The 27,345-nt window shown below is 43.3% G+C and overlaps 2 protein-coding genes across 14 annotated transcripts in view; both read right to left on the bottom strand.

The window, feature by feature from the left end:
* PPIP5K2 (diphosphoinositol pentakisphosphate kinase 2) overlaps positions 1–4,881 on the bottom strand; it is a 130,497-nt gene extending 125,616 nt beyond the window's left edge. For 7 of the 9 annotated variants that reach the window (XM_040342935.1, XM_040342945.1, XM_040342955.1 and 4 more), the window contains exon 1: positions 4,647–4,881. The gene's annotated coding sequence lies outside the window, so the exon portion shown is untranslated. The remainder of the gene's footprint in view (positions 1–4,646) is intronic. The other 2 variants (XM_040342976.1, XM_040342985.1) reach the window with 1 other exon arrangement.
* A 17,906-nt stretch (positions 4,882–22,787) lies between these two features.
* The window catches only part of PAM (peptidylglycine alpha-amidating monooxygenase), a 290,095-nt gene continuing 285,537 nt past the window's right edge, over positions 22,788–27,345 (bottom strand). For all 5 annotated transcript variants that reach the window (XM_040342875.1, XM_040342893.1, XM_040342903.1 and 2 more), the window contains one exon: positions 22,788–23,555. In XM_040342875.1, coding sequence (XP_040198809.1) covers positions 23,362–23,555 — 194 coding nt within the window. In that variant the 3' untranslated portion in view covers positions 22,788–23,361. The remainder of the gene's footprint in view (positions 23,556–27,345) is intronic.

The following is a 27,345-nucleotide window of genomic DNA, read 5'->3' as shown; positions in this document are numbered from 1 at the left end:
AGGACTTTTTGACAACAAACTTCAAAATGCGCAAGTTTTCCAAAAAATCCTACCGTGTGTACGCTCCAACGGACAAACTTTTTCGGTTTTCATCGGACAAAGATCGCTCTGCAAACAGACAAACTTTTCGGCAACAAAAGTCCTACGGTGCAAAGTCCGATCGTGTGTACAGTAATCAATCAGACTTTTGTCCGAAGTACAAACACGCATGCCCAGAACCAATGGCAAAATCAACCAACAATAGCAGAAGTTGACCAAAGGGTGGCAGTAAAGAACAGAAAAACAATGCAATGTTGGGAAAGTTTGCAGAAAAGTCCTGCCGTGTGTATGCTATGGGTGTGCCCGGCCATCTCCCTTCAAACAAAAATCCACGGAAAAGTTTGTTTGAAGTCCGATCGTGTGTATGAGGCTTAAGAAACACAAAATGCATGTAGAAATACACACACACACACACACAATCAATCATCTATAACATTATAGATGGCCACCTACTTCCATTGCTCTGTGGTCCAGTTCTGATGCTCACATGTCCAGTGTAGGCACTTTAGGCTGTGAACACGGGTCACCATTTGCACCCTGACCAATCTGCGTCTGCTCAGCACCATATCACACAAACTGCAATGTACTTCATGTTCTGCCACCCTTTTAATGGAACCAGCACTAACCCCTTCCCTTCGACATAACGCATATGTGGCCCCACTGTACAAGGCTTTTATCCGTGGGGCCGCATATATGCGTATCTCTCTTTGTGGTGGGAGCGCAACGTCTGTACTCCCAATTCAAGGTCCCCCGATTATCCGACTAGCTACTCACATCTGTGTTTCTCTCTCTGCGAATGGAGAGGAAAGATACAATGTATATTTCTCTTTCCTTGCAGAGTAAGAAAAGAAAAAGAAAAAGAAAAAAAATCTAGATCAAGGTTAGTGTTTGAGTCAAGGTCAGAGTCAGTTTTATTTTTTTTAATTAGTGTCCGTGTGTTTTAGGTAGGACCAAAAATGCACACTATTGCATATGGGCAGTACTACGGGCACAAACAAATGGCATACACATGTGGTATCGCTGTAATAGTCAGGAGCAGAAGAATTTATTTTGGGTTGGTCTTTGGTGGTAGGTTAGCAGTAACTGGAAATATACATATTTATTTTTTGCGATATGTTTTTAGACTATGTTATGAAGAAGATTATCAAGGTGAGATTTTAAATTTTCAACAGTTGTATCTTGTTGCCTTAGGCTGCATTCACACCTGAACGCGGCTTATTTTACCGCGATTTGCAGCGACAAATTGCGGCATTTTGTCCCGCGATTTGCCGCGACAAAACACGGCGTTTTTTAGGCCTAACATACGCCGGAGGGGTGATTAACATTATCGGCTATGCCGAACGCCACCTGAAAAAAAGGGTCCGGGACTTGTTTTGAGCTTCAGGCGTACCATCTCCATAGCTGACAATGTTAAATCACCCCTCCAGCGTATTTCAGGCTGCAATAGCGTCGCGCTACAGGCGACAAAACGCCTAGGTGTGAATGGAGCCTTAAAGCGGAGTTCCGCCAAAAAAAAAAAATTCGAAGTCAGCTGCCGCCAAAGTCGGGTGCTGCCGCCGCCATCTTCGGTGAGGGAATCAGGAAGTGAAGCCTTGAGGCTTCACTTCCTGGTTCCCTACTGAGCATGTGCGAGTCGCGCTGCATGATCCCACTGGTCCTTGCCGTCTTCTGGAACCTGTGTGTCTCAGAGAAGACAGCTGGGGGACGGGACAGTGGAGGCGCTGGACGTGGCGGCGACCTATGCCCAGAAGTGGGAGCAAATACCTGGATTACACAGGTATCTGCTCCCTCCCCCGAAAAGCGGAAGTCCCATTTTTGGGTGGAACGCCGCTTTAAAGTGGCAATAAAGTCAGCCAATCAAATCCCTAAAAGCAATGTAGCAAGTACACCAAAGCTTAAATCATTCTACCTTTTTAATTATTCCCATGTTTCTTCTTACTTTTTATCTGCATATTTTGTTTTGTAAGCTTCCTGTCCCAAACCAGCGCCATTTTTTCTGTTGTCTTCCACACCTAGACACAAAGGGCAAGTTCTGCCCTTTGTGTTGGCATTGTTATTCTGGTCAGTGCTGTACTTTCTCTCCTGTGATCTGCTGCTATGTTTACACCCCCTTGTGACATTGCAAGGCACGTGTGTTTTGGGAAGTTGTGAATTGGGCTTGACTCTCGCAGGAATGCCATGCCACAGAGTCAACGACATAGGCACGGCAACTTCCGGATTTGGCACACATAGCATGCCATGAATCGCGGCAATTATGTGTCAGCGATGTTGGTAAACTGAACATCGCTGGATTTCTAGAGAATAGCAAAAGTTAGACAGAATATAAACACAGCACCAGGGCTCAAATCTTGCGGAAACGTGTGGGAACGGAGTTCCTGCACTTTTTTCACAGCAGGAACTCCGTTCCCTTTGCAGGACTAGAGCAGCCGAGCCGCCCGAGCCAATCCTTCACTAAGCGGCGATGCCCAGCTCGAGTCACTGTCAGGGACAGGCGAACCTTAGTAATCCTTTATGTTACTGGCCGCTTCCTGTATATGGATTCATCGGGTAGTCTGCGGGTATTCCGTCACTTCCTCGATGCCGCAATGTCTCCTGGGAGCTTTTGTCATTGTTCCCAGGAGACATTGCGGAGGTCTGCCGCGAGTTATCGCGGGATTTAGAAAGAACTTGCTCCCACAATGCCTCCTGGGAACAATGACAAAAGCTCCCAGGAGACATTGCGGCATCGAGGAAGTGACGGAATACCCGCAGACTACCCGATGAATCCATATACAGGAAGCGGCCAGTAACAAAGGATTACTAAGGTACAGTGGATCGAAAAAAATAAAAAAACCTACAGTTTAGTAATTATGCATATGAGCGTATCTTTTTTTTTTTTTTTTTGGTGGGGGAGTGGATCTTGGGTGGAAGTCCCAGGACTTGACCCCTGCACAGCACTATATTCTTTAGGAGTGATTTAAATGGAGGAAGGTTAGGGTGGAGAGTTTACTACCACTGTAACATCCCCCACACCCGCCATATCATGAAACGACAGGCGCAAGGCGGCTTCTCTTGTTCATATGACGTTGTCCTACTCTCACAATGCTTTTGTGCCCTCTGGGGCATGCAGCGATCGGTGGTGTGCCGTGTCCCGGGACATGGCACATCACCAATCCTAGTATAGAGCCAATGATGAGGCTCTTTACCCATGTGATCAGCTGTGTCCAATCACATGTATACAAGGAAATGCCAATTATTGGCATTCCTTTCCAATAGCGTGTTAGGAGAACCGATCAATGACATTTCCTAACAGGGGAGATCTGCACAGATAATCAGTGCAGCCCCAACAGTGATGCCAATCAGTGCTGCATATTAGTTCCTCCTCATCACTGCTGCCTAGCAGTGAAGGAGAAAAATTACTTCTTTACAAAATTTTATAACAGAAAGAAAAACACGTTTTAAAAAAAAAAAAAAAAATACATATTTTTTTCTTTTTTGTTTTGTAAAAAAAAGTGGTGATTAAATACAACCAAAATAAAGCTCTGTCTCAAATAAATGATAAAAATTGTGTTTGGGTACAGCATTGCACAACTGTGCAATTCTCATTCAAAGTGCGACAGCGCTGAAAATTAGTCTGGGCAGGAAGGGGGGGGGGGATGTGCCCAGTAGGCAGGTGGTTGTAAACCCCCAATGCGGACGTTGTACCTATAGGTAAGCCTATAAAAGGCTTACCTATAGGTACTGTAAATATCTCCTAAACATGCGCCATTAGGAGATATTTACCTTGTAGTGCGCCAATGATGTAATTGGCGCATGCCCTGTGAAGAAACAGCCATCCATGCCGTTTCTTCACTAGCAGTGCGGTGACTGGCGGCTCCCACACGCATGCGTGGGAGCCACGTCATGTGACTCTCGTCAGTTACAGAGGCAGAGTCTGCGCCCCACGGAAAGAAGAGGGATGAAGATGGATGCAGCCTCCAGCGGGAACATTGCAAGCTTCGTTTGCAGATAAGTGGCACAAAATGTGCTAGTACGTGATGCATACTAGCACATTATGCTTTTACTTTGCAGAGAACTAAAGCCCATCAGATATAAAAATGCAGCACAGCTCTTCACATTGTGTCACAACAATGGGACGCTTTAAGGAGGAAGTCGCATTGTTGTGACACAATATGAAGAGCTGTGCTGCATTTTTATACAGAACTCATCACCATATGGGCAAGTTGTAAACAGAACAGGAAAAATGATTGTCCTCTCTGAGCCCTTCCATTCATTCTGCACTTCTCTATGCTGATCAACACAACCCAATGGAAATGATGTGAGAGAGTTCTTATTGTGAAACAAAAGAATACAAAAACAATAACATAATGATACAATGTACTAAATACACTGATCCCCATACATGATGTACAGAGCAGACCTGAGGCTGTGGGTGAAGACCCCAGATTTGTGTATATGGAGTGCCCCCCTCCCTGGATGTGTAGTAAGGTGTCACCTTCATGTGGTCATGACAGCCTGGTGTCCCAGATGTGAGAGAAGTGCTGCACTCCGGACTAACTTCCTCCCTCCCCAGCCTGGCAGAGAACGTGTCACCCCCGGGTGTAAATCCCCGGCCATCCCCATCCTACCTGATCCGATCATCCCACACAAAGGACCGGCGCCGTCCGGGCCGCATGCACACACATGAAAACTTCCGCAGCTCAGAGAAGAGGAGGGCGGGGAGACAACATACTGCACGCCTCTGTTCGGTGGCTGCCCTCCGATAATTTTTAGGTCGCTTTGGAAACGTTGCGCTGCGGCTGCCACATACTTTACATTTCCGTCTCTTTTTGGTCCCCCTGGTGAGCCGTACCTGAGAAATGCCCTCAAGGAAAATGGCGACACCGGCGCTCCCACACGTGACCTTGGGGCTCTGGTGCAGTGAGGCGGGAGGATGCGGTGCATTCACTTGTCTATGGGAAGGCAGCTTGTCAAGTTTGGAGAAAAAGACACAAAACAATTCATAAAAACAATAGAATAGTAATAAAAGTAACAATAATTTTTAACCACTTGCTTACTGAGCACTTAAACCCCCTTCCTGCCCAGACCAATTTTCAACTTTCAGCACTGACGCAGTTTGAATGACAATTGTGCGGTCATACAACGATGTACCCAAATTATATTTTTATCATCTTTTTCCCACAAATAGAGCTTTCTTTTGGTGGTATTTGATCACCTCTGGGGTTTTTATTTTTTGCTAAACAAACAAGAAAAGATGGAACATTTTGAAAAAAAAAAAAATCATGTTTTATATTTTGTTAATTTTTTTTGCAAACAGGTAAGTTTTCTCCTTCATTGATATGCGCTGATGAGGCGGCACTGATACTCTGCACTGATGGGCACTAATAAGCACAGATAAGGCAGCACTGATGGGGACAGATAAGGTGGCACTGATAGGTGTTACTGATGTGCACAGATAGATGGCATTGATAGGTGACAATAATGGCCACTGGTTGGTGACAATGATGGGCAGCACTGTTTGAGGCACTGATTGCTGACTTCTAGATTTTGCACTGTGGGCACTGATAGGGGGCACTGATAGTTAGCACTGGTAGGTGGCATTGACAGGTGGCACAGATGAGCTGTCCACAGCTGTCCCTGATCGGGACTGATGTCCCGCTGTCTTATGCCAGTGATCGGCTTTTTTTTTCTCCTCACGCTATCAGCGCGAGGAGAAAAAATAGCCAATTACGGCTCTGTTTACATCGCATGATCAGCTGTCAATGGCTGACAGCTGATCACATGGTAAGGGGTCGGGCCCGACCCCTTACTCCGATCTGTGATCCAGCGAGTCTCATAGACTCGCTGATCACAGAGCGAGTTGCTTGTATCCTGCAGGGGGGGCGCAGGCCGCTCGAGCACGGGAGGACGTCTATTGACAGCATCCCGGCAATTCAGGTCCGCGCTGTAGCCATCATTTGGCTATAGCGCGGACGCCAAGAGGTTAAATAAAAATTACAAAATAAACATTTAATTCCCAAAAGTTGAAACTACCATATGAATACATTAAAATAGCAAAGAATTGTACATCGCATTGAGGCTGGGTTCACACTTGTGCAGCTGTGGGGTCCAGTGCATGTCTGTTTACCGCTTTAGGTCTGAATTGTAAGGATGAGCTCCGGGGGTGTTCGCACACACCCCACGTGTGCAGAGCCCGCCAGAAATTTGGCACTGCGCTGCGCTAATCGTAGGCAGTGAGACATTGTCCCGTTGTGTGGCTGCAGAGATTGGTTAATGTCTCACTGCCTGGGATTAGCGCAGTGCAGTGCCGACTTCCTGGTGCGAACACGCCGGAGCTCATCCTTACTGAATTGCAACCGAACACGCACAGGACCCTTTTGCAATTCCCTCCGCGGCCGCCCCAGACATGTGTGAAACTGCTCCATGTGCGCCCTTAATGGACGGGCCGCCCCTGCTACCCACAGAAACAAAGAGAAATCCCCAACCCATTTTTTTTTAAATCACGCCACACTGACCCGAATTAGGGTTGCCACTTTTTCTTCAAGCCAAACCTGAACACTTTAGCGGCGCACAGCAAAACATTTTTTTGTAGCATTCTCTATAGGATTTTAAAAGACCTGGGACACCTTTGGGCACTCCAAAGAGATCAGTAATGTGGCTTGCAAAGTGCCCCCTCACCCCCCTACCAGGCACTGTTCTGAGCTAAATTCCTGTCTGAATATTGTGTCTGGGTTTCAGGTGGACTGAAACCCTGACACATGAGTCAAAACCCAAACTGTCCCGGTGAATCCCGGACAGGTGGCAACCCTAGCCCGAATGGTACCAGTTTGGCACATGACAAAATTAAACCCCTAAATACAGTTTTACACTATGCGGAGGCTCTTTTTATTTATTTATTTATTAAAATTCTTAAAAGTACAAAAAAAGTACAAAACGCAGTCAGTTACCCGTAGGCCTCGATGCGCCGAGAACAACAATACAGCAACAACCAAAAAACACACACAGGCAGCGGAACAGATCATTTCTATGGTTCAACCTAATGCACGACCCTACACTGTGACTGGTGGTCCTGTCATAAGGCTGGGTTTCAAGATCTAAGAAGCGGCCTCTGGATATCCATACCCTGGTTTCATATAAGCCAAGGTTGCTACAGTGTGTTTGGGCAATGCCAGCTCGTCTGGCAGAGGTAATACTTGAATTTGTTGTGTGATGTCCTGGTGTAAGGGAGCAGAGCGGAGTGGCAGGAGCATCATGTGTCGGTTTGTGGAACAGGAGCAAGGCAAGCCAAGAATGGGACTGTCAGTGCTGTTTGGACTGGAGTGGACTAAAGGGACCACCTGGCGTGGAGAGAGACTTTCACTGTGACTCCTCCATGCTCTGGCAGTCTATTTTGTTTGGGTACAGCGTTGCATGACCGCACAATTGGCAATTAAAGCAATGCAGTGCTGTATCGCAAAAAAAATGGCCTGGTCATTAAGGGGGCAAATCCTACCCGGGCTGAAGTGGTTAAGGTCATGCCACAGCATCCCAATTGTCTTTAATTCCAGACTTTGACTAGGCCACTCCAAAACCTTTTTTTTTGGGCATTTAGAGGTGGACTTACTATTGTGTTTCGGATCATTGTCCTGCTTCATAACCCAAGTGCTCTTGAGCTTGAGGACACAAACTGATGGCCAGACATTCTCCTTCAGGATATTCTGGTATGAATAATGAATGAATAATGAATAAAAAAACTTATAAAGCGCAGCGCATGCGAACTGAATCGCTTCTGGGCGCTAGTTGTTCGTGTCTCATGACATCAAAAGAGCAGAGTTTTGATCCGTCTTCTGAAAGTCAGGTGGTTTTCCTCCAACCGAACGCTGGTTGGTAAAGCGTTCCATAGTCTAGGACCCTGAAAAGCAAACCTTCTTTCTCCTTTGGACTTGTATTTGGTTTTTGGTACCCTGACCAGATTTTGGTCGGTGGATCGCAGAACGCGATTAGAATTGTGAGGTTCTATCTTGTCGCAAAGATATTGCGGAGCCTTCCCATGGATGCACTTATGTGTCAGGCAGAGTGCTTTAAATGCAATTCTGTCTTTTACTGGCAGCCAGTGAAGGGTTCTCAACGAAGGTGAGATTGATTCCCATTTTTTTTTCCCAGTCACCAGTCTGGCTGCCGTATTCTGAACGACTTGCAGACGGGAGATTTGGTACTTTGGGAGTCCGAGGTACAGGGCGTTAGCATAGTCCAGTCTGGAATTCACGATTGTTCCCACCACGACTGCTATGTCTTCTTTGGGGATAAATGGAATAAGTCTGCGTAGTAGGCGCAACAGATGGTGCGCTCCGCTGACTACTGACCCTATTTGTGCGTCCATTGTCATGAAGGTGTCGAAGATGACCCCGAGACTTTTGACTTTGGAGCTAGGGGTGATGATTTGGCCCAGAATGGGCGGGGGTGTCCAGGTTGTTGCCAGTTGACTCTTTCGGCTGGCGTGAAACATAAGGAGTTCTGTTTTTGAACTGTTGAGTTTAAGATAACTCTTAGTCATCCAGTTTTCTATCAAAGAGAGACATTTCTCTAAACTGAGATGATGATCCTTTTTGTTGCAGATGCGAAAATACAGTTGCGTATCGTCTGCATAAGAGTGATAGAGTAGTTCTTGGCTACTGATAATATCAAAGAGAGGGCGAAGATAGATGTTGAAAAGCACCGGTGACAGGGGGGATCCTTGGGGGACTCCACATGACACTGTGCGCTTTTCCGACGTGAAACAACCCAATTTAACTGTTTGTGATCGGTTTTCAAGAAAGGAAGAAAACCATGGTAAATCACCTTCTGCGACTTCTGCTACCTTGGCTAGTCGCATCAGTAACAGGTAGATCACAGAATTCATGGATCCATCTATTATGGCAAGTTGTCCAGGTCCGGAAACTGCAAGGCAGCCCCAGACCATCACACTACCACCACCATGTTTGACTGTTGGTATGATGTTTCTTTTATGAAATGCTGTGTTAGTTTTACCACAGATAGAACGGGACGCACACCTTCCAAAAAGTAAAATTTTTGTCTCATCAGTTCACAGAATATTTGCCCACAAGTCTTGGGGATAACCAAGATGTTTTTTGGCAAATGTGAGACGAGCCTTGGTGTTTTTTGGTCAGCAATGGCTTTGGTCTTGGAACTTTCCCATGGATGCCATTTTTGTCAAGTCTCTCTCTAAGACTGCATTCACACCTTAGCGCGGCGTTTTGTACCGCGATTTGGCGCGACAAATTGCAGTGTTTTGTACTGCGATTTGCCGTGACAAAACGCAGCGTTTTTAACCGCGTTTTTTTAACAGGTCATTGTCAGCTATGCCGAACGCCGAAGCCGCCTGAATACACGCGACAAAAAAGGGTCCAGGACTTGTTTGAGCTTCACGCGATTGGCGTTTCGGCGTTCGGCGTGGAGATGTGAACCATCTCCATAGACAACAATGTTATTTTTCCCCCTCCAGCGTATCTGAGCGTCGCGCTTCAGGCGTTTTGTCGCTCAGGTGTGAATGGAGCCTTATAGTTGAATCATGAACACTGACCTTAACTGAGGCCTTCAGTTCTTTAGATGTTGTTCTGTGTTCTTTTTTGACCTCCTGGATGAGTTGTCAGTGTACTCTTGGAATCATTTTGGTCAGAGCTTTTTTTCTCAGAAAATAGGTGCAGGAACTCAACCACGACACTGTTCAGATTTCAAAAACAGTAGAAGGGTCTTAAAGGGGCATTAAATACCAGGATTGCATTACATACAGAGTGCAGAGTTCAGGGGGTTACACACAGAGTACAGAGCTGTCACTTGTAAACACAGAAACCAGACTTCTGTGTTTACAAGTGATTGTGGTGAGCAGGCACCAAAGGGTCTGAGCCAGAGGTGGTGGAACTGCGTTCCCCCAAGTTTCCCCTGAAAAAAAGCCCTGATTTTGGTAGACTGGCCACTCCTGGGAGGGTTCACCATTGTTCCAAGTTTTGTCCATTTGTGGATAATAGCCTTCACCGTGATTCGCTGCAGTCCCAAAGTCTTAGAAATGGCTTTGTAACCCTTTCCAGACTGATACATATCAATTACTTTGTTTCTCATCTGTTGTTGAATTTATTTAGATTGCGTCATGATGTGCTGCTTTTTGAAATATTTTAGCGTGCTTCACTTTGTCAGACAGCTTCTATTTAAAGCGGATGTGCCATGAAAAAAAAAATATTAAAAGCCAGCAGCTACAAATACTGCAGCTGCTGACTTTTAATATTAGGACACTTACCTGTCCTGGAGTCCAGCGCCGTCCGCAGCAGAGGACGAGCGATCGCTCGTCACTCTGCTGCCCCCCCCCCCCCCCCCCGCCATCCTCAGTGAGGGAACCCGGAAGTGAAGCGCTCCGGCTTCACTACCCGGTTCCCTACGGCGAAAATTGTCCGAAGTGTCCGCCATTAGTAGTAAAACCTAGATTTTTCACGATATTTTAGAGGGACGTAGTGTCTCTCTTCTTTTTATATAATTTTTTTTTTTTTTTCCTCTTTTTTTTTTCAACTTCTTTGTGGTTTTGTACACTTATGTAAATACACAATAAGGGGAATTACCCCGATACCTTTCACTATATTCTAGTAGGACTTAGTGTCCTTTTCTTTTTTTCTTTTTTTTTTTAATTACAACTCCTGTCTGGTGTTGTACACTTATGTAAATACACAATACTCACTACATTCTAGTAGGATGTAGTGTCTTTCTTTTTTGTTATTATACTTAAGTAAATACACAATTAGGGGAATTAACCCCTATATTTTCCACTGTATTTTAGAGAGACTTAGAGTTATTCTTCTTCCTTCTTTTTTTTTTTTTTGTACACTCATGTAAATATACAATAAGGGGGTTAACCCCTATACCTCTCACTATATCCTAGTTGGATTCAGTGTGTTTTTTTTTTTTTTTTTTTCAACTTCTTTGTGGTTTTCTACACTTATGTAAATACACAATAAGGGGAATTACCCCGATACTTTTCACTATATTCTAGTAGGACGTGGTGTTTTTTTTTTTTTTTTTTTTTTTTTTTTTTTTTTTTTTTTTTTTTTTTTTTTTTTTTTCTCTCTCTCTCTTTCTCTCTCCATATCTCCCTCCTACCCTCTCTCTCTCTCGCTCTCATATCTCCCCTTTTTTTATTTTTTTTATATACGTCCTCCCCCCCTCCACTTACTGTAGGTATAGGTAGTGGGGTCCTATCCCTAGGTATCTCCCTTGAAGAGTGGAAATGGAGGGATAGGCACTGGGGCGGAAGGATGGAGAAATCCAGGAGTAGTACATAATATCGGTAGAAGAAGATAGAGCTTTTAATATATTTTCAATTTTCATTGGAAAGGGTACATTTGGAGACCATATATGTTAGTCTGTATATTGATTTTATGTTGTATTAATTGTACTGTTTTGTATAAAAAAAATGAATAAAAGATTTTGGAAAAAAAAAAAAAAAGTAGTAAAACCAATCGATAAACGCTTATTGCGATTTTTTTACCAAAAATAGGTAGAAGAATACGTATCGGCCTAAACTGAGGAAAAAAAAAATGATATATGTTTTTGGGGGATATTATAGCAAAAAGTAAAAAATATTGCATTTTTTTTCAAAATTGTCGCTCTATTTTTGTTTATAGCGCAAAAAATAAAAACCGCAGAGGTGATCAAATACCACCAAAAGAAAGCTTTATTTGTGGGGAAAAAAGGACGCCAACTTTGTTTGGGAGCCACGTCGCACGACCGCGCAATTGTCTGTGAAAAAGAAACGCAGTGCCGAATCGCAAAACCTGGCCTGGGCATTTAGCAACAAAATGGTCCGGGGCTTAAGTGGTTAAGCACAGTTCATTCATGATTTAGCAAGGACGGGGGTTTGGCATGGTAGGTTTGGACAGCTTTTTTTCCTTTGTAAATGAAATAATTTAAAAACTGCATTTTGCATTTACTCAGGTTATCTTTATGTAATATTAAAATTAGTTTGATGTAAACCATTTAAAGGTGTTGTAAAAGGTACAATTATTTTCCAAAACAGCCCTCCCTCACTTACCTCATCCTTCGATTTTGCTTTTAAATGTCCTTATTTCTTCTGAGAAATCCTCACTTCCTGTTCTTCTGTCTGTAACTCACCACCGTAATGCAAGGCTTTCTCCCTGGTGTGGAGTGTCGTGCTCGCCCCCTCCCTTGGATTACAGGAGAGTCAGGACGCTCTCTACGTTGCAGATAGGGAAAGGAGCTGTGTGTTAGTGGGCGTCCTGACTCTCCTGTGTAGTCCAAGGGAGGGGGCGAGCACAACACTCCACACCAGGGAGAAAGCCTTGCATTACTGTGTGGAGTTACAGACAGAAGAACAGGAAGTGAGGATTTCTCAGAAGAAATAAGGACATTTAAAAGCAAAATCGAAGGATGAGGTAAGTGAAGGAGGACTGCACTAAGGTAAAGGAAGCCATTTAGGAAAAAAAAAATTGTACCTTTACAACCCCTTTAAGTGTGACAAATATGCAAAAAAAAAAAAAAGAAGCAGAAAGGTGCAAATTATTTTTCACAGCATTGTATGTCACACTTGGCGTTCTGCTTCTGGTGACAAGCCACTTGGGACGGCACAGAAAATATTTACCTGTTTCTATGGCATCACTTTGTTGCTACCCAAATCAGGGAACAATCGCTCCTTTTGCTGGAGAGGGAGATTTTGCAGCATGTCCAGCAGTGAGAGAGTAATGCCTCTCTGATCCAACCAGTGAGGGCACAATGACAGGTGCGATCTTGTTGCTAAAAGCTATCCGTATTAATTCCTACAAGGAAACTTGTTTTCAAGCCCATTCACACCAGGGCAGACCAATGCAGGGTTCTTAAAGTGGTTGTAAACCCTCTCTCCTGACTTATAGGTAAGCCTAGAATAAGGCTTGAATAAATAGAGAACTCTGCGCTATGGTAATAAAAATATAAATATATTAAAGAAGCTGCTCCCCTAAAGTGGTGTGAAAACAACTTTAGCAATGTGGGGGTGTATAAAAAAAGGGGGGGCGCTAATAGTAGGTGATAAATTCAAAATTCTAGCTTGAAACCATATATTAACTATAAGGTCAACAATATAATAGTGATTTAAAGTGCAAGTGCTTATTTAATGACAACATAGAAAAAAATTGGTGCAAACAGGTCCAAAAAATGCAGCAATGGTCACTAAATGATAATTCCATGCATCAAATGGTTGACTTGAGAGTAGACACCATGACAACGGAACAGATATCAAATTGATGGCACCCGGTGAAAGGTAGAGGTAAGTGCCTACTTACCAGACCACTATGACCCTTCGTTTGAAAAAAGGATCAGGTAGAGCTTTAGTACAGCTTCCTGATGACATCAATAGATGAAACGTACGTCGAGGCGTTCCTGATCACGTTCAGCTACTTCCAGATTTGGCACAGAGAGGCGGTGGAACGCACGATATACCTACCCACGAGAGTGAGACACAGTACAGCTGGTGCTCCACGTCACATCTAGCTGTAACACGCTCGATTCCTTAGTGCCAAGGTCTCGGCACTTGCACAAGTAAGCGGCCATTTGGCTTTTGTTTTTAATCTGTTTCACAATAAATCGCAGAACTTCACTATGGCCCATTTTTCTTCATTTTATTCATGATAATTTCTTCTGTTGGAGTCCATTCCTGGCCAGTCCCATCCAGGTACCAGTACAGACCTTAGGCCACCAACTGTACTAAAGCTCCACCTGATCCATTTTTAAAATGAAGGGTCATGGTGGTCTGATGTGTGGGCACTTACCTCCACCTTTCACTAGGTGTCGCCAGTTTGATATCTGTTCCGTGGTGATGGTGTCTACTCTCAAGTCAACCATTTGATGCATGGACTTACCAATGCTTATCATTTAGTGACCATTGCTGCATTTTTTGGACCTGTTTGCACCTATTTTTTTATGTTGTCATTAAATAAGCACTTGCACTTTAAATCACTATTATATTGTTGACCTTATAGTTAATATATTGTTTCAAGCTAGAATTTGGAATTAATTTATCACCTACTATTAGCGCCCCCTTATTATTATACACCCCCTAGAATAAGGCTTACCTATAGGTAGTGAAAATATCTCCTAACCGTGCGCCGTTTAGGAGATATTTTACATGTAGTGTGCCGATGATGTAATCGGTGCATGCGCTGTGAAGAAAAGGACATCTGTGACGTTTCTTCCCTAGCATGTGCAGTTACTGACGGCTCCCGCACGCATGCACAGGAGTGACTTCACGCGGCTCCAGCCAGTCACAGAGCCGGAGTCCGCGGCCCCGGAAGGAAGAGGGGCGAGAAGATGGACACAGCCTGCACAGGTGACAGCGATGGATTCGTTTGCAGGTAAGTGTCACATAATGGGCTAGTATGCGATGCATACTATGCTTTTAATTTTCAGCGTTTGCAGAGAGCAAAAAGAAGAAGTAAAACCCATCAGGGTTTACTTCCTCTTTAAAGTACAACTAAAAGGCAAAACTTTTTATTTTCCATTTTATAACCTCTGTATTTGTGTCCCACCTTAATCCCTGTTTCTTATTTGCTTTTATAAGGTAACACAATAAACAGTATCACAATCTACATAGAATAAGGACATACATTTCAGATTTAAAATTTACTGCAATATTTCATGAAAAAAATAAAAAATGAATATAAAAAGGGTAGGGGAAACTAGTCGTTGGATTAAACCCATATACTATGTGTAGCTTGAGTCATTGCACTCTGTAAACATGATTTTCTTTGCACTGCACAGATAAAAAGTGCCATTAAAGTGTTACTAAACCCAAAACGGTAAAATAAGCAGGTACAGTGCCTTGAAAAAGTATTCATACCCCTTGAAATTTTCTACATTTTGTCATATTACAACCAATTTTATGTGATAGACCAAAAAAAAATTACACAATTGTGAAGTGGAAGGAAAATTATAAATGGCTTGTGTGGCATGCATTTGTATTCTGCACCCCTGAGTCAATACTTTGTAGAACTACAGTACCTTTCCCTGCAATTACAGCTGCATGTCTTTTTGGGGATGTCTCTACCAGCTTTGCACATCTAGAGAGTGACATTTTCCCCCATTCTTCTTTGCAAAATAGCTCAAGCTCTGTCAGATTGGATAGAGTGCATCTATAAACAGCAATTTTCAAGTCGTGCCACAGATTCTCAATTAGATTTAGGTCTGGACTGTGACTGGGCCCATTCCAACATATGAATATGCTTTGATCTAACCCATTCCATTGTAGCTCTGATTGTATGTTTAGGGTCGTTGTCCTGCTGGATGGTGAGCCTCTGCCCAAGTCTTTTGCCGCCTCTAACAGGTTTTCTTCTAATATTGCCCTGTATTTGGCTCCATCCATCTTCCCATCAACTCTGACCATCTTCCATGTCCCTGATGAAGAAAAGCATCCCCACAACATGATGTTGCCATCACCATGTTTCACAGTGGGGATGGTGTGTTAAGGGTGATGTGCAGTGTTAGTTTTCCACCACACATAGTGTTTTGGTTTTAGGCCAAAAAGTTCAATTTTGGTCTCATCCGACCAGAGCACCTTCTTCCACATGTTTGCTGTGTCCCCCACATGGTTTCTCACCAACTGTAAATGGTACTTCTTATGGCTTTCTTTCAACAATGGCTTTCTTCTTGCCACTCTTCCATAAAGGCCAGATTTGTGGAGTACACCACTAAAAGTTGTCCTCTAAACAGATTCTCCCACCTGAGCTGCGGATCTCTTCAGCTCCTCCAGAGTTACAGTACCATGGGCATCTTGGCGGTTTATCTGATAAATGCGTTCCTTGCCCAGGCTGTCAGTTTAGGTGGACGGCCATGTCTTGGTAGGTTTGCAGTTGCATCTGTTTTCCGCTGGACAGAGGGTTATAACTCCAAAAGAGGGTCCGTCCCTCATATTGGGGAACAGTTGGGGGCTATGTAATCATCTCTTATGGGGGCCGATTTATAATATATTTAAAGACAGGATAAATTGATACTTTATTTGGGTGGGGGGTCGCATTTTGTTTGCCAGATGAAGATTGCATTTCTGAGTAAATGGCACTGACCTTAGTATAGTTATGTGATTATGGGAACAGACTGATACTATTTTTATAACTAATCCTGCCTGTCTGACCAGGAATCCTTTGATTACAAAGCAGGCCATGCATGACAGGGTTCTTTATCCCCATAGTTTTCATACTGTGGCCAGACAAAACTGACAGATTCCTATCTGAGATACTTAGGCATAGGGTTTCATTTTAAAGGGGCTTAGTAGTTAAAATTTATCAGTACCACAGGTCATACTGCATTTTAGCCAAGTGATTGTCGCAAAAACATTGCCTTACTGCAGAAATACTATACAGTATAAGTATTGTAACAATTAATTTTGGGGCAAAAAAAAAAAGGACTGTGGCTTTTATACAGGTTCCTCTGCCAGGGTTTAGAAGAGTCTTCTGCTACGGGCTACCACAGCAGTAGATTTATATGGTGTTTTTTAGAGTTCTGTTGCCTGAAATGATTAGTGCGGGACGGCAGCACCGGATGAATGGAGCAGGTCTCTCAGGTAAGGAATATGGGATGAGAAGGAAACTGAACGCCAATGCAAAAGTATTTTTGCTGGGTACGCACTATAAAAAAAAATTTCCAGTTCAACCCAGGGGGGCTCATCAGCAGCTTGCTGTACTAACTATCCAATGTCAGTACATAAATCAACCATCTGAACTATTGTGCGCTTAAAGACTGGTAAAGACGGGTGGAATATCAACTAGTTCAACAGAAACCATCTGACATTTGACCTGTGAGTACATAAACTTGGCTGGCTACTGTCGAACAGGCATGCTGGAAAACTGGCATCCAATCAGCGCTAATTGGAGTGTTCTGGTGGGGGGGGGGGGGGCTGTCAGAACACAATAGCTCAGTGGGGGAGATCGCTGTACTAACATCCGATAGTACAGCGGCTCCTCCTGAGATCGTTAGTTGAAACAAACAAAAAACTGATAGCGTGCACCTGGTATCACACCCTTGCATTCTTGGTGCAATTAAAGTGGACTATGCAGATACAAAAAAAAAAAAAAATGTCGGACTAAAAAGTAAAATAGAAAAAATATATATAAAAAAAAAGCGAATATAAATTGCAGCTCTGTAAAGAAACCAGTGTGTCTCTCACATTAAAAGACCATTATAAGCTGCCCAATCCTGAAATCCTGGGAGACAACCCTTCAATACGTAAAAAAAAACCTATGCAAGAAGTCTAATAGTGTAAGATGAACACCAACCACCAAACATTTGGGGTGCACACTCAACAAACTAGAAACTCTTATGTATAGGAGGTCAATACACTTTCTCCCATCAGAGAAAAGCCCCTGCACTCTTAGGTCTTCCATCATTCTTAATACTCAATATCCAAAGAAAAAAAGTCTCCAAATAGTGTAACTTTATTGGTAAATATATTGAAGAATTTATTGAACAAACTAAATAAAACAAGCTGCCTAACGCTTACAGAAAACTTTAGTCAGCCTGCTCTGTTCAGCACATTTCATCTGCTGGGACATCCTCAGTAGCCCAGAGGACGCCTCATAGGATGAAACTCGTTGGGTGGAGCTAGGGGACTGGCATCACAAGCTGTCAGCAAATTTAGCAACAGCGACCGCTGTACATTTTAGCTGGCTTGGTTTTTCTGATATGTTCAACACATTTTACCAATTATATTACACTATTTGGAGCATATGTTTTTTTTTTTTTTAGATTGGGAGGCCATCTACCATCTCTCAGTGGTATTGCAGTTTGACGGCAAGGAGTGGAAATACGCTTTAAGGCTGCATTCACACCTGAGCGTCGTTTTTTTGGGCGTTTTTTTCCGGCGTTTTGTCGCGCGTATTCATGCTTATTTGCGCGTTTGCATACAGCGTTGTCCGACGTTTTTGTACTTCGACGTTTTTTATTTTAGCCAATAGGAAAAATTATCATCTTTTCATCACTTGTTGCTATGTTGGTAGATTTTTTTAATCTTCTGCATGGGCGACAAGTTCCATTGATTAAAGCGACGAAACGCCCGTAGCAAACGCCCGTTGTCGCGCAAGTCGCTTGAATCAAGCGTTTCCATTACTTTCTATGGGAAATGGAAACGCTCAAATACGCCCAAACCGCACGATACGCGCGACAAAAAAAGGTCCGGGACTTGTTTGAGCTTCGCGCGACAGGCGTTCAGGTGTGACCAGTCACCATAGCAAATAATGTTATTTCATCCCTCTGGCGTTTGTGAGCGTAGTGCTTCAGGCGTAAAACCCGTAGGTGTGAATGGAGCCTTAGTCAAGGCAAGTTTACAGAACAATACAACGTAAGCATTTAAAAAGTGTCACACAGGAGTAACAACTAAAACACGTAATCAGTGAAAACACGCTATGATTTTAATGATTGAATGTTGAAATCTTAAATCTCAAATGTCCCAGAAGACATTGCAAGGAGGAGAAGACAGAAGATCACAGCAGAATAGGAAGTGGCAGATTATGACGACCTGCCTAGCAACAGCCATTTCTTGCAAGTATAAGTGGACCTCCGCTTTAATAAACTGGCCCCTTCCTTTTCTGAATGAACACACAGTAAATGATCTGTACCGATCCTCCTGTCTTCATTCTTAACTGAAGTATAGTAAACTATGTATACTGCATGCTGCAGAGAAAGGGACTGGGGAATCTCTGTCCTGTTTCTTTCTTTGTCTCAAAGTGAGACATCAGGGGTCTGTTTAGACCCTAGATATTGCACGAATGCCCCATAACAAGGCTCCAAAAAAATAATATGGACGCAAATTCAGAACTCGGGAGTCCGCCTGCAAGGTGATCCCCTTGGGAAAGCACTTCCAGAGGGGGTTATCGGAGGCGGGGAGGAGACGAGAGGGCCGCAGAGGGACCCCAGAAGACGAGGATTGGGCCACTCTGTGCAAAACAAGTTGCACAGTGGAGGTAAGTATAACATGTTTGTTTTTTTATATTCAAACCTTTACAATCACTTTAAGGCTAATAAATGTTAAAAATAAGTTCAGAATATCTTTAAACATTCCCAGAAACTAAGCACTTATTGGGCCGGATTCAGAAAGGAGATACGGCTGCGTATCTCCAGATATGCCGCCGTAATTTAAAATGTGCGCCGTCGCATTTTTACGCCGATTCACAAAGCTAGATACGCCTGAAAACAGGGCTTCCGCCGACCGACGTAACTTGCCTACGCCGGTGTATCGTGGTCGCATAGTTACGCTGGATGCATTCGGCGTTCCCATTAAAAAATATGCAAATGAGTAAGATACGCCGATTCACGGACGTAGTTGCGCCCGGCGTATCAATATACGTCGTTTACGTAAGGAGTCTGACTGGCGTAAAGTTACCCCTGCTATATGAGGCGCAGCCAATGTCAAGTATGGACGTCGGAACATCGTAGAATTTTACACGTTTTACGTTGTTTGCGTAAGTCGTCCGTGAATGGGGCTGTGCGTAGGTTACGTTCACGTCGACCAAGCATTGAGTGGGCATAATTTACGGAGACAATTCGACGTGATACTGAGCATGCGCGCGCATGCGCCGTTCGTTAAGCGCATTATTTACGTGGGGTCACGTGTCATTAACATACAACACGTCTACTACCAGCCTAGTTTGAATTAGGCGGGCTTACGCTGGCCCATTTACACTACGCCGCCGTAACTTAGAGCGCAAGTTCTTTGTGAATACGGGACCAGCCGCTCTAAGTTACGGCTGCGTAGTGTATCTGAGATACGCTACGCCCGCCTAAAGATAGGCATTTCTTTCTGAATCCGGCCCATTATGTTTATCTGAGTAGGTGAATTCTGTGGGAATCACATCGTCAAATTGAGCATTTTAAGCTCCCCTTTACTTTAAATGTAACCTAGCAAAGTTCCATATAGTCAGGACTTTTTTTCAGGGGGAACTTGGGGAACTCAGTTCCACCACCTCTGGCTCAGACCCTTTGGTGCCTGCTCACCACAATCACATGTAAACAAAGAAGTCTGGTTTCTGTGTTTACAAGTGACAGTTTTGTAACCCCTTGAACTCTGCAGTCTGTATGTAATGCAATTCTGGTATTTAATGCCCCTTTAAGACCCTTCTACTGAAAAAGTTCAGTAAGCACCAACCATAGCCAGCATCTGAAAATGAAGTATTGTGAAAAATAAGTCACATTTCTTAAGCATTAATGTTTATCTCTTGCATCTCCACATTGCAGTCTTCTGAGATTTACTGGTAGTGCAATAAAATTGTAGAATATCATATTACTAGTAAGTCTTCCTGTAAAATGTCCATTAAATGAAGACAAGTAAATTAAACAGTACAGCCTGTAGCCAGAACTCTAACAAAATCAGCTGTACTGTACAACAAAGTAGCTGTACAATTTACTGAAACAATACATGTAAAGTGACAGATTACTGCTCGATTGTGTTAAAAGGTATTGTATGTATTAAACAGGGCTTTTTTTCAGGGGGAACTCAGTTCCACCACCTCTGGCTCAGACCCTTTGGTGCCTGCTCACCACAATCACTTGTAAACACAGAAGTCTGGTTTCTGTGTTTACAAGTGACAGCTCTGCACTCTGTGTGTAACCCCCCCTGAACTCTGCACTTTGTATGTAATGCAATTCTGGTATTTAATTCCCCTTTAAGACCCTTCCACTGTTTGTGAAATCTGAACGAGTCGTGGTTGAGTTCCTGCACCTATTTTCTGAGAAAAAAAGCTCTGGTATTAAAACTTATTTTACAATTAAGCTCCATACACACAGGCCGAATGCTGGGCGACATTGGCTGGTTCATTTAAAAACGGGCAACATTCGTCCTGTGTGTATGGTAGCCGGTCCGACAGAAGCCCACTGTTTGGCCGGCTTGTGTTGGATGAGCATGCTTGAAAACCAGCAGCTGGCAGGCGCCCGATCAGTGCTCTCAGCCAATGAGAGCGCTGACCGGAGAGTTCTGGAGGAAGGGGGGCACAACTGAACACAACAGCTCAGCGGGGGGGGGGGGGGGGAATGGCTGTACTAACAACGGATCGTTTGTACAGCAGCTCCAACTGAAGTGGACAGGGTTGAAGGGAAAAAAACCTCAGCACGCAACAGGCTTAAAGGCAAAAATAATAAGGAAATAACTTGTTTTAATCAGGTAAATAAGACAATTTGGTTTCAGAGATCAAACAAATCGTCCTACACAAGTTGTACCCGTTTATCTGCAGTATTCTCTTTACAGACATTCAAAGTCCAGAATTTATATAGTCTGTCTAAGCTTTCAGAAAACAGGGGGTGGGGAGCTGAAGTTGCATTCAGTGAGGGGAGCTAAAAGAGTGCATTAAAGCTAGGGGACACACCCCATTTTACATAGCACACAGGAACAGAGCTGAGGCTGTCAATCACAGACTGTGTGCTGGAGCTCCCTCTCCTATAGTGGGATGTGCTTTGTTCATTTCAGATGTTTACAACCACTTTAAATGTTTATTTGAAAAACATTGCTTATATTTATTGTAAATAAACATGTATAAAAGAGCAGTTTAAAAAAAAAAAAGTATAAACATAAAATTGTCAATGTTTTTTTGACAAAACATTTAGGCCCCCTTCACACGATCGGACCGTTTAGGTCCGCCTGTCAGTTTTGACAGCGGACCTGAACGGCCCGCTCCATGCAGTCCTATGGAGCGTCAGATGTCAGCGGAGACATGTCTGCCGACATCTGACCCGATCTGATCCACCAAAATCAGACAGATGGCGATACGTCCCCATCCGTCCATGGCGGATCGGATCGGGTGAGATCTGATAAAAACGGAGATGCTGTCCGTTTTCATCAGATCTCTCCATAGGAGACAGCGGCGCTGCACAAGCCCCTCCCCGCTCAGTGAGCAGAGAGGGACTTATCATCCTCCGGCTTAGCAGAGAGATCTCCCACTGAGCCGGCGGACTCCGTAGCGACGGAGTCCGCCTCGTGTGGAAGAGGGCTTACAGTTTCCCTTTAAAGCCATCCAATCAAGTAAAATACATTCCTCTATATTTGTATGAAGGACATCTCCAGGCAATAGTAAAATTTTCTGTATTATTAATGTAATCCGGTAAAATAGAGGGAAGCCAGGATATCCATTGGGGGTTGGGCTTTAAATTTGCTTTCTTGAACACTTTAAAGGGGTTGTAAAGCTACGTGTTTTTTCATCTTTATGCATCCTATGCGTGAAGATGAAAAAACACCCTGCAGTGTCTCCATGGGTTCTCTGCTCTTCATTGCATAGATAGCGGCGCAGTCATTGGCTTCCGCTGCTGTCAATCAAATCCAATGACTCGGGCGCCGGGGCCGAGCCATACACTCAGCATCTACAGAGTATATGACACAGGAGTGCTCCAGCAAGGTAACCCCCTCAGGAAAGAGCTCCCCAGAGGGGGTTATCTAATGAGGGGATGAGCTGCGAAAGTCGCCGGGGGACCCCAGAACAGGTGTATGGGGGCCACTCTGAGCAAAACAAACTGAACAGTGGAGGTAAGTATGACATGTTTTTTATTTAAAAAAAACGGGACCCTTTAATATCACCAAGTACATTTTACCAAATATAACAGGTTTTTCAAAGAAATTGGGGGTGTCCGTTTTCACGCGATTCTGTTCTATGCAATCTGCGGCTCTGAAACGCACAGAGGGTGATTGTCAGAAGCTGAAAACACGTCATCTGTATATTTTTACATTTTTGGGTCTTCGGGAACATTCAGAAAATGAGGAAATACATCATCAAGTACAAACTCCAAAGTAGTCTGATTTTAATGCTCTGCGAACACTTTATTACACAAAGTACATTCAGTTTCTGAAAATAGTGTTCTAAACAGTGTAACCATCTAAAAATAAGACATCCCAATAACACCAAAACAAAAATTAAATAGTTTTTTTTCTCTTTTTTTCTCTTTTAATTCTTTTTGGACACAATATCATTATTGTGAATTTAAAAAAATAGAAGAAATTTAGCAGCTTTGCATTTATGTGGCACACATCTTTGTACTGCAAATAGTCGTGACTTTAAAGGCAAGAAAATAATATATATATTTATATGTTGGCAATTAAAGTGCTATCGGAAAAGCAGAGGAATGCCATCAAACAATGAAAAAGAGATTGTAATAAAACAAAAAACGTGAAATTACGTATTATTTCTACACTATAGTGATAACGAAATTGCTCTGAATGTTCACATAAAAGACTACAACAGCACTCAGAAGGGAAAGGAAAGAAAACCATGACACTTGTACTGCCCACAGAGACTAGTACAGTTACAATTAAATACACAATCTTAAACGTGCTAGAGGGCAAAAGACTGAGTGGAAGTAGTTGTTTTTTCAGGAAGAAGATGATGCTGCCGGTGCTGCTGCTGGGATTGGGGGTGCCGAGTATTCTTCTTCGGAATCTGAGCCGTCATCGTCATCCTTCTCTTGGTCACTTCCTTCTGTACTAAGTCTGTCAAAGCCTTTCCGACTGTAGCCTTTGTGACTTGCAAAGAAGGTTCCTAGATTAAGGCCACCAGCCCCTTTACCTAAAAACATCAGAACATATTAGAGGTTCACATAAAAAACTATTACAGTGGTTTACGTATTCTACAAATATTTTACTTGTCTAAAAGTTCTAATTTCTTAAAATATATTTAAACCCCAACAATGAATGTCTCTTATTTGCTCTCTTTTAGTTAACTGGTTGCCGACCAGCCGCCGTCGTTTTACGGCGGCAGGTCGGCTCCCCTGCGCGAGAGAACGTAATACAACGTCGGCTCTTGCGCAGGCCACTAGGGGCGCGTGCACGCCACTAGGGGCGCGTGCACGCCCCGACTCCCGTGCACGTGCCCGGCAGGCGCGATCGCTCGTTACAGAGCGAGGATTGGGAGCTGTGTATGTAAACACACAGCTCCCGGTCCTGCCAGGGAGAGAAATGCTGATCTTCTGTTCATACAATGTATGAACAGAAAAATCAGTGATTTCCCCTAGTGAGGCCACCCCCCTACAGTTAGAACACACCCAGGGAACATACTTAACCCCTTCCCCGCCCCCTAGTGTTATCCCCTTCACTGCCAGTGTAATTTTTTTAATAATCCAATGCATTTTTATAGCACTGATCGCTATAAAAATACAAATGGTCCCAAATATGTGTCAAAAGTGTCCGAAGTGTCCGCCATAATGTCGCAGTACCAGAAAAAAAATCGCTGATAGTCGCCATTACTAGTAAAAAAAAATATTAATAAAAATGCTATAAAAATACCCCCTATTTTGTAAACGCTATAACTTTTGCGCAAACCAAACGCTTATTGCGATTTTTTTTTTTTATATATATATATTTTTGGGGGATATTTATTATAGCAAAAAGTAAAAAATATTCATTTTTTTTAAATTGTTGCTCTATTTTTGTTTATAGCGCAAAAACTAAAAACCGCACAGGTGATCAAATACCACCAAAAGAAAGCTCTATTTGTGGGGAAAAAAGGACGCCAATTTTGTTTGGGAGCCACGTCGCACGACCGCGCAATTGTCAGTTAAAACGACGCAGTGCCGAATCGCAAAAAGTGCTCTGGTCTTTGACCAGCAATATGGTCCGGGGGTTAAGTGGTTAAATATACTATCAAAAGCATTTTGTTATATCTCTTCAATGAGTACAAATACATGTTGATCCTGCCAGAAAACCAATACTGTCCTGCGTCTCGTGAATATAGTAATAGTTAGTCTGGTTGAAAGATTACACAAGTCCATCTCGTTCAACCAAGAAAACTATTATGCAGTGTTATCAGCCATGCCCAGGTTTCCTTTGTACTGCACATCATCTCCCCTCCTGTTACGAGACGAGGAAAGAAGGATGTGTTCTGCAACCATAAAGCCCTGTACACACAATCGGAATTCCGATGGTCTAAAAACCGAAGTTTTTTTTCATCGGAAATCCGATGAAGCCGACTTTCATCAGTCTTGCATACACACTATCAGACTAAATTCCGACTGTCCAAAACACTGACGCAAAACACGACGATGTGCGGAGAAAAATGAAGTTCAATGCTTCCGAGCATGCGTCGACTTGATTCTGGCCATGCATGGATTTTACTCCGATGGAATTCCACACAATCGGTTTTTACTATCGTTTTTTTTTATTTCCCATTGAATTTTTTTTAAACATGTTCTATTTTTTAGCACCGATGGAAAAAAGACCGATGGGGCCCACACACGATCGGTTTGTCCAATGCAAAAAGTCCATCTGACTTTTTTCATCGGTAAAAGCGATCGTGTGTACACGGCATAAGACACATTCCGTTCCAGAGTGACAATGCTGCTCTTACACAGAACCAGTCCAAAAAAAATAATGTTGTGACCCTCAGACAGAAAACATTGGGCTACAGAACAACATCTTTCATTTCATGGGAGACGTTTGTTCTGTAATCCATAGTGGTAACCTGGGCAGACCTGATGACATTCAAGTGGTTCTAAAAGGCAGAAGGTTTTGCACCATAATGCATTTTAAGCCTAATGCAGGCAGCTCCCTGCTCTCCCCCCCATACACATACCTGATCTCTATTTGGTCCAGCACTGTCCACGAGAGCAGAGGCCCTCTTGGCTCTCCTTCCTCATTGGCTCAGACACAAAAGCGGGAGTTATTGCCTCATGCTACTGTCAATCAGAGCCAGTGAGGCGGGAACGGGGGCAGGGCTGACCATAGCAGCAAGTACGCACAAGTGCCCCCATAGCAAGTGAATTTCTATGAGGGCACTTGGCAGGGGGGAAGACCCAGAAGCACCAGTGGGAGGACCCAAGAAGAGGAGGAACGCGGCTGCTCTGCACAAAACCAGTGAATGACATGTTTGGTATTTAAAAAAAAATACTAATTGAGCATTTAAAACCACTTAGGATCATGCTGCTGAGAGCACAAGATACAGAAAAGCACTGAATAAATAAAATATAAAACAAGAGAAAAAATGAAGTAAACCAATACAGCCAAGGCATTTGGATATTAGTAAACTGCAATATATATCATTTTTGTTCTTGGGTTTTAAGTCACTAAATTTGCAGGTCTTAGAAGCTCCTGGGGAGGCCTGCCTACTCCCAACTCCTGCAGTCCGGCTCCTCTCTCGAGTACACGCACAAAATACACTTTAAAAAAAAAAAAAAAAAAAAAAAAGAAGCATTTAGCCCTGATTCACATTGATGCTACTTTGAAATCATGCTACTTCGCTTGAAGTAGCGCGATTTCAAAGTAGCAAGGTCAGTGCGATTTCAGGTGCTACTTACACGGATGTCTATTGAAGTCGCACCTGAAATCGGCAAAAGTAGTGCAGGAACTACTTTTGCAATCGGCGCAGTGCTGCAAAATGGGCGTCTCACCAATTGGAACAGTGCCATTGCTTCCAAAGGGGTGCGACTTGTCATGCAATTTGATCTCTCAAATCTCATGCCAAATCGCTCCAATGTGAACCTAGGCTTACTCAAGCCAGGATGCTGGTTAGAGATATCTGGTAGTACCAGGGGCGGACTGACCATTGAGGCACTCGGGCACTGCCCGAGGGCCCCATGCCACTAGGTTTGCCAGGCTCAGTAAAACCAGGGACAGTATGTAAAAATCTGTGTTTTTTTTTTTACTTCTATCACTGATATGTCTGAAATCGACATGCTTTTAATGTGAAAATCCCAAGATTTTAGCTGCCCTGCCTCCTGGCGTGGTGACCATCTGTAAGCCCGGGGGCCCCAAAATCTTCTATTGCCCGGGGGCCCCATGAGTTGTCAGTCTGCCCCTGGGTAGTACTAATACAACTGACTGACTTTCATTGAAAGTCAGCAGATTTCTCCAGTTAGTACAAAAAAGTAATGTCTGGAAGGTACCTTTACATATGTTTAACCTTTTTTCAATACAATGGGGGAGATTTACTAACTGGTGCACTTTATTGTCAAAGCTAATTGAACAAGCTGAAGTTAGAAGCGAATAACAATGCACAGCTGCACCAGATTCTGACTCATTCAGTTTTACATAATCTCCCCCAATAAGTTGCAAAATTTACCAGAGCTAAACAAACACGCGTTTGAGATCAAGGCAATTTTTTTTTTTTTTTTTTTTTTTTAGCTTTGGATAGGGTGGGGAAGAGAAAACCTTTATCAAGCTATTTTTTTCAGTTTTTTGTAAGGGAGATTTCTCTTCACCTCCTGTCTTGGAGAAGCACCAGCAAGTGAGAGGATATCACTTTGAATTGATTGAAATCCTCATGTTAGTCATCACAACATTTTTCCTTTGGGCCCTTTCACACGTGCGGACGAACGGACCGTTTATTACAAGTCCGTTTACGGACTTGTAATGTATCCCTATGG

The sequence above is a fragment of the Rana temporaria genome, chromosome 1 (assembly GCF_905171775.1).
Source record: "Rana temporaria chromosome 1, aRanTem1.1, whole genome shotgun sequence".
Lineage (NCBI taxonomy): Eukaryota > Metazoa > Chordata > Amphibia > Anura > Ranidae > Rana > Rana temporaria.
The sequence above is the reverse complement of the archived record's forward strand: the minus strand, read 5'-3'. Positions and strand labels throughout refer to the sequence as shown.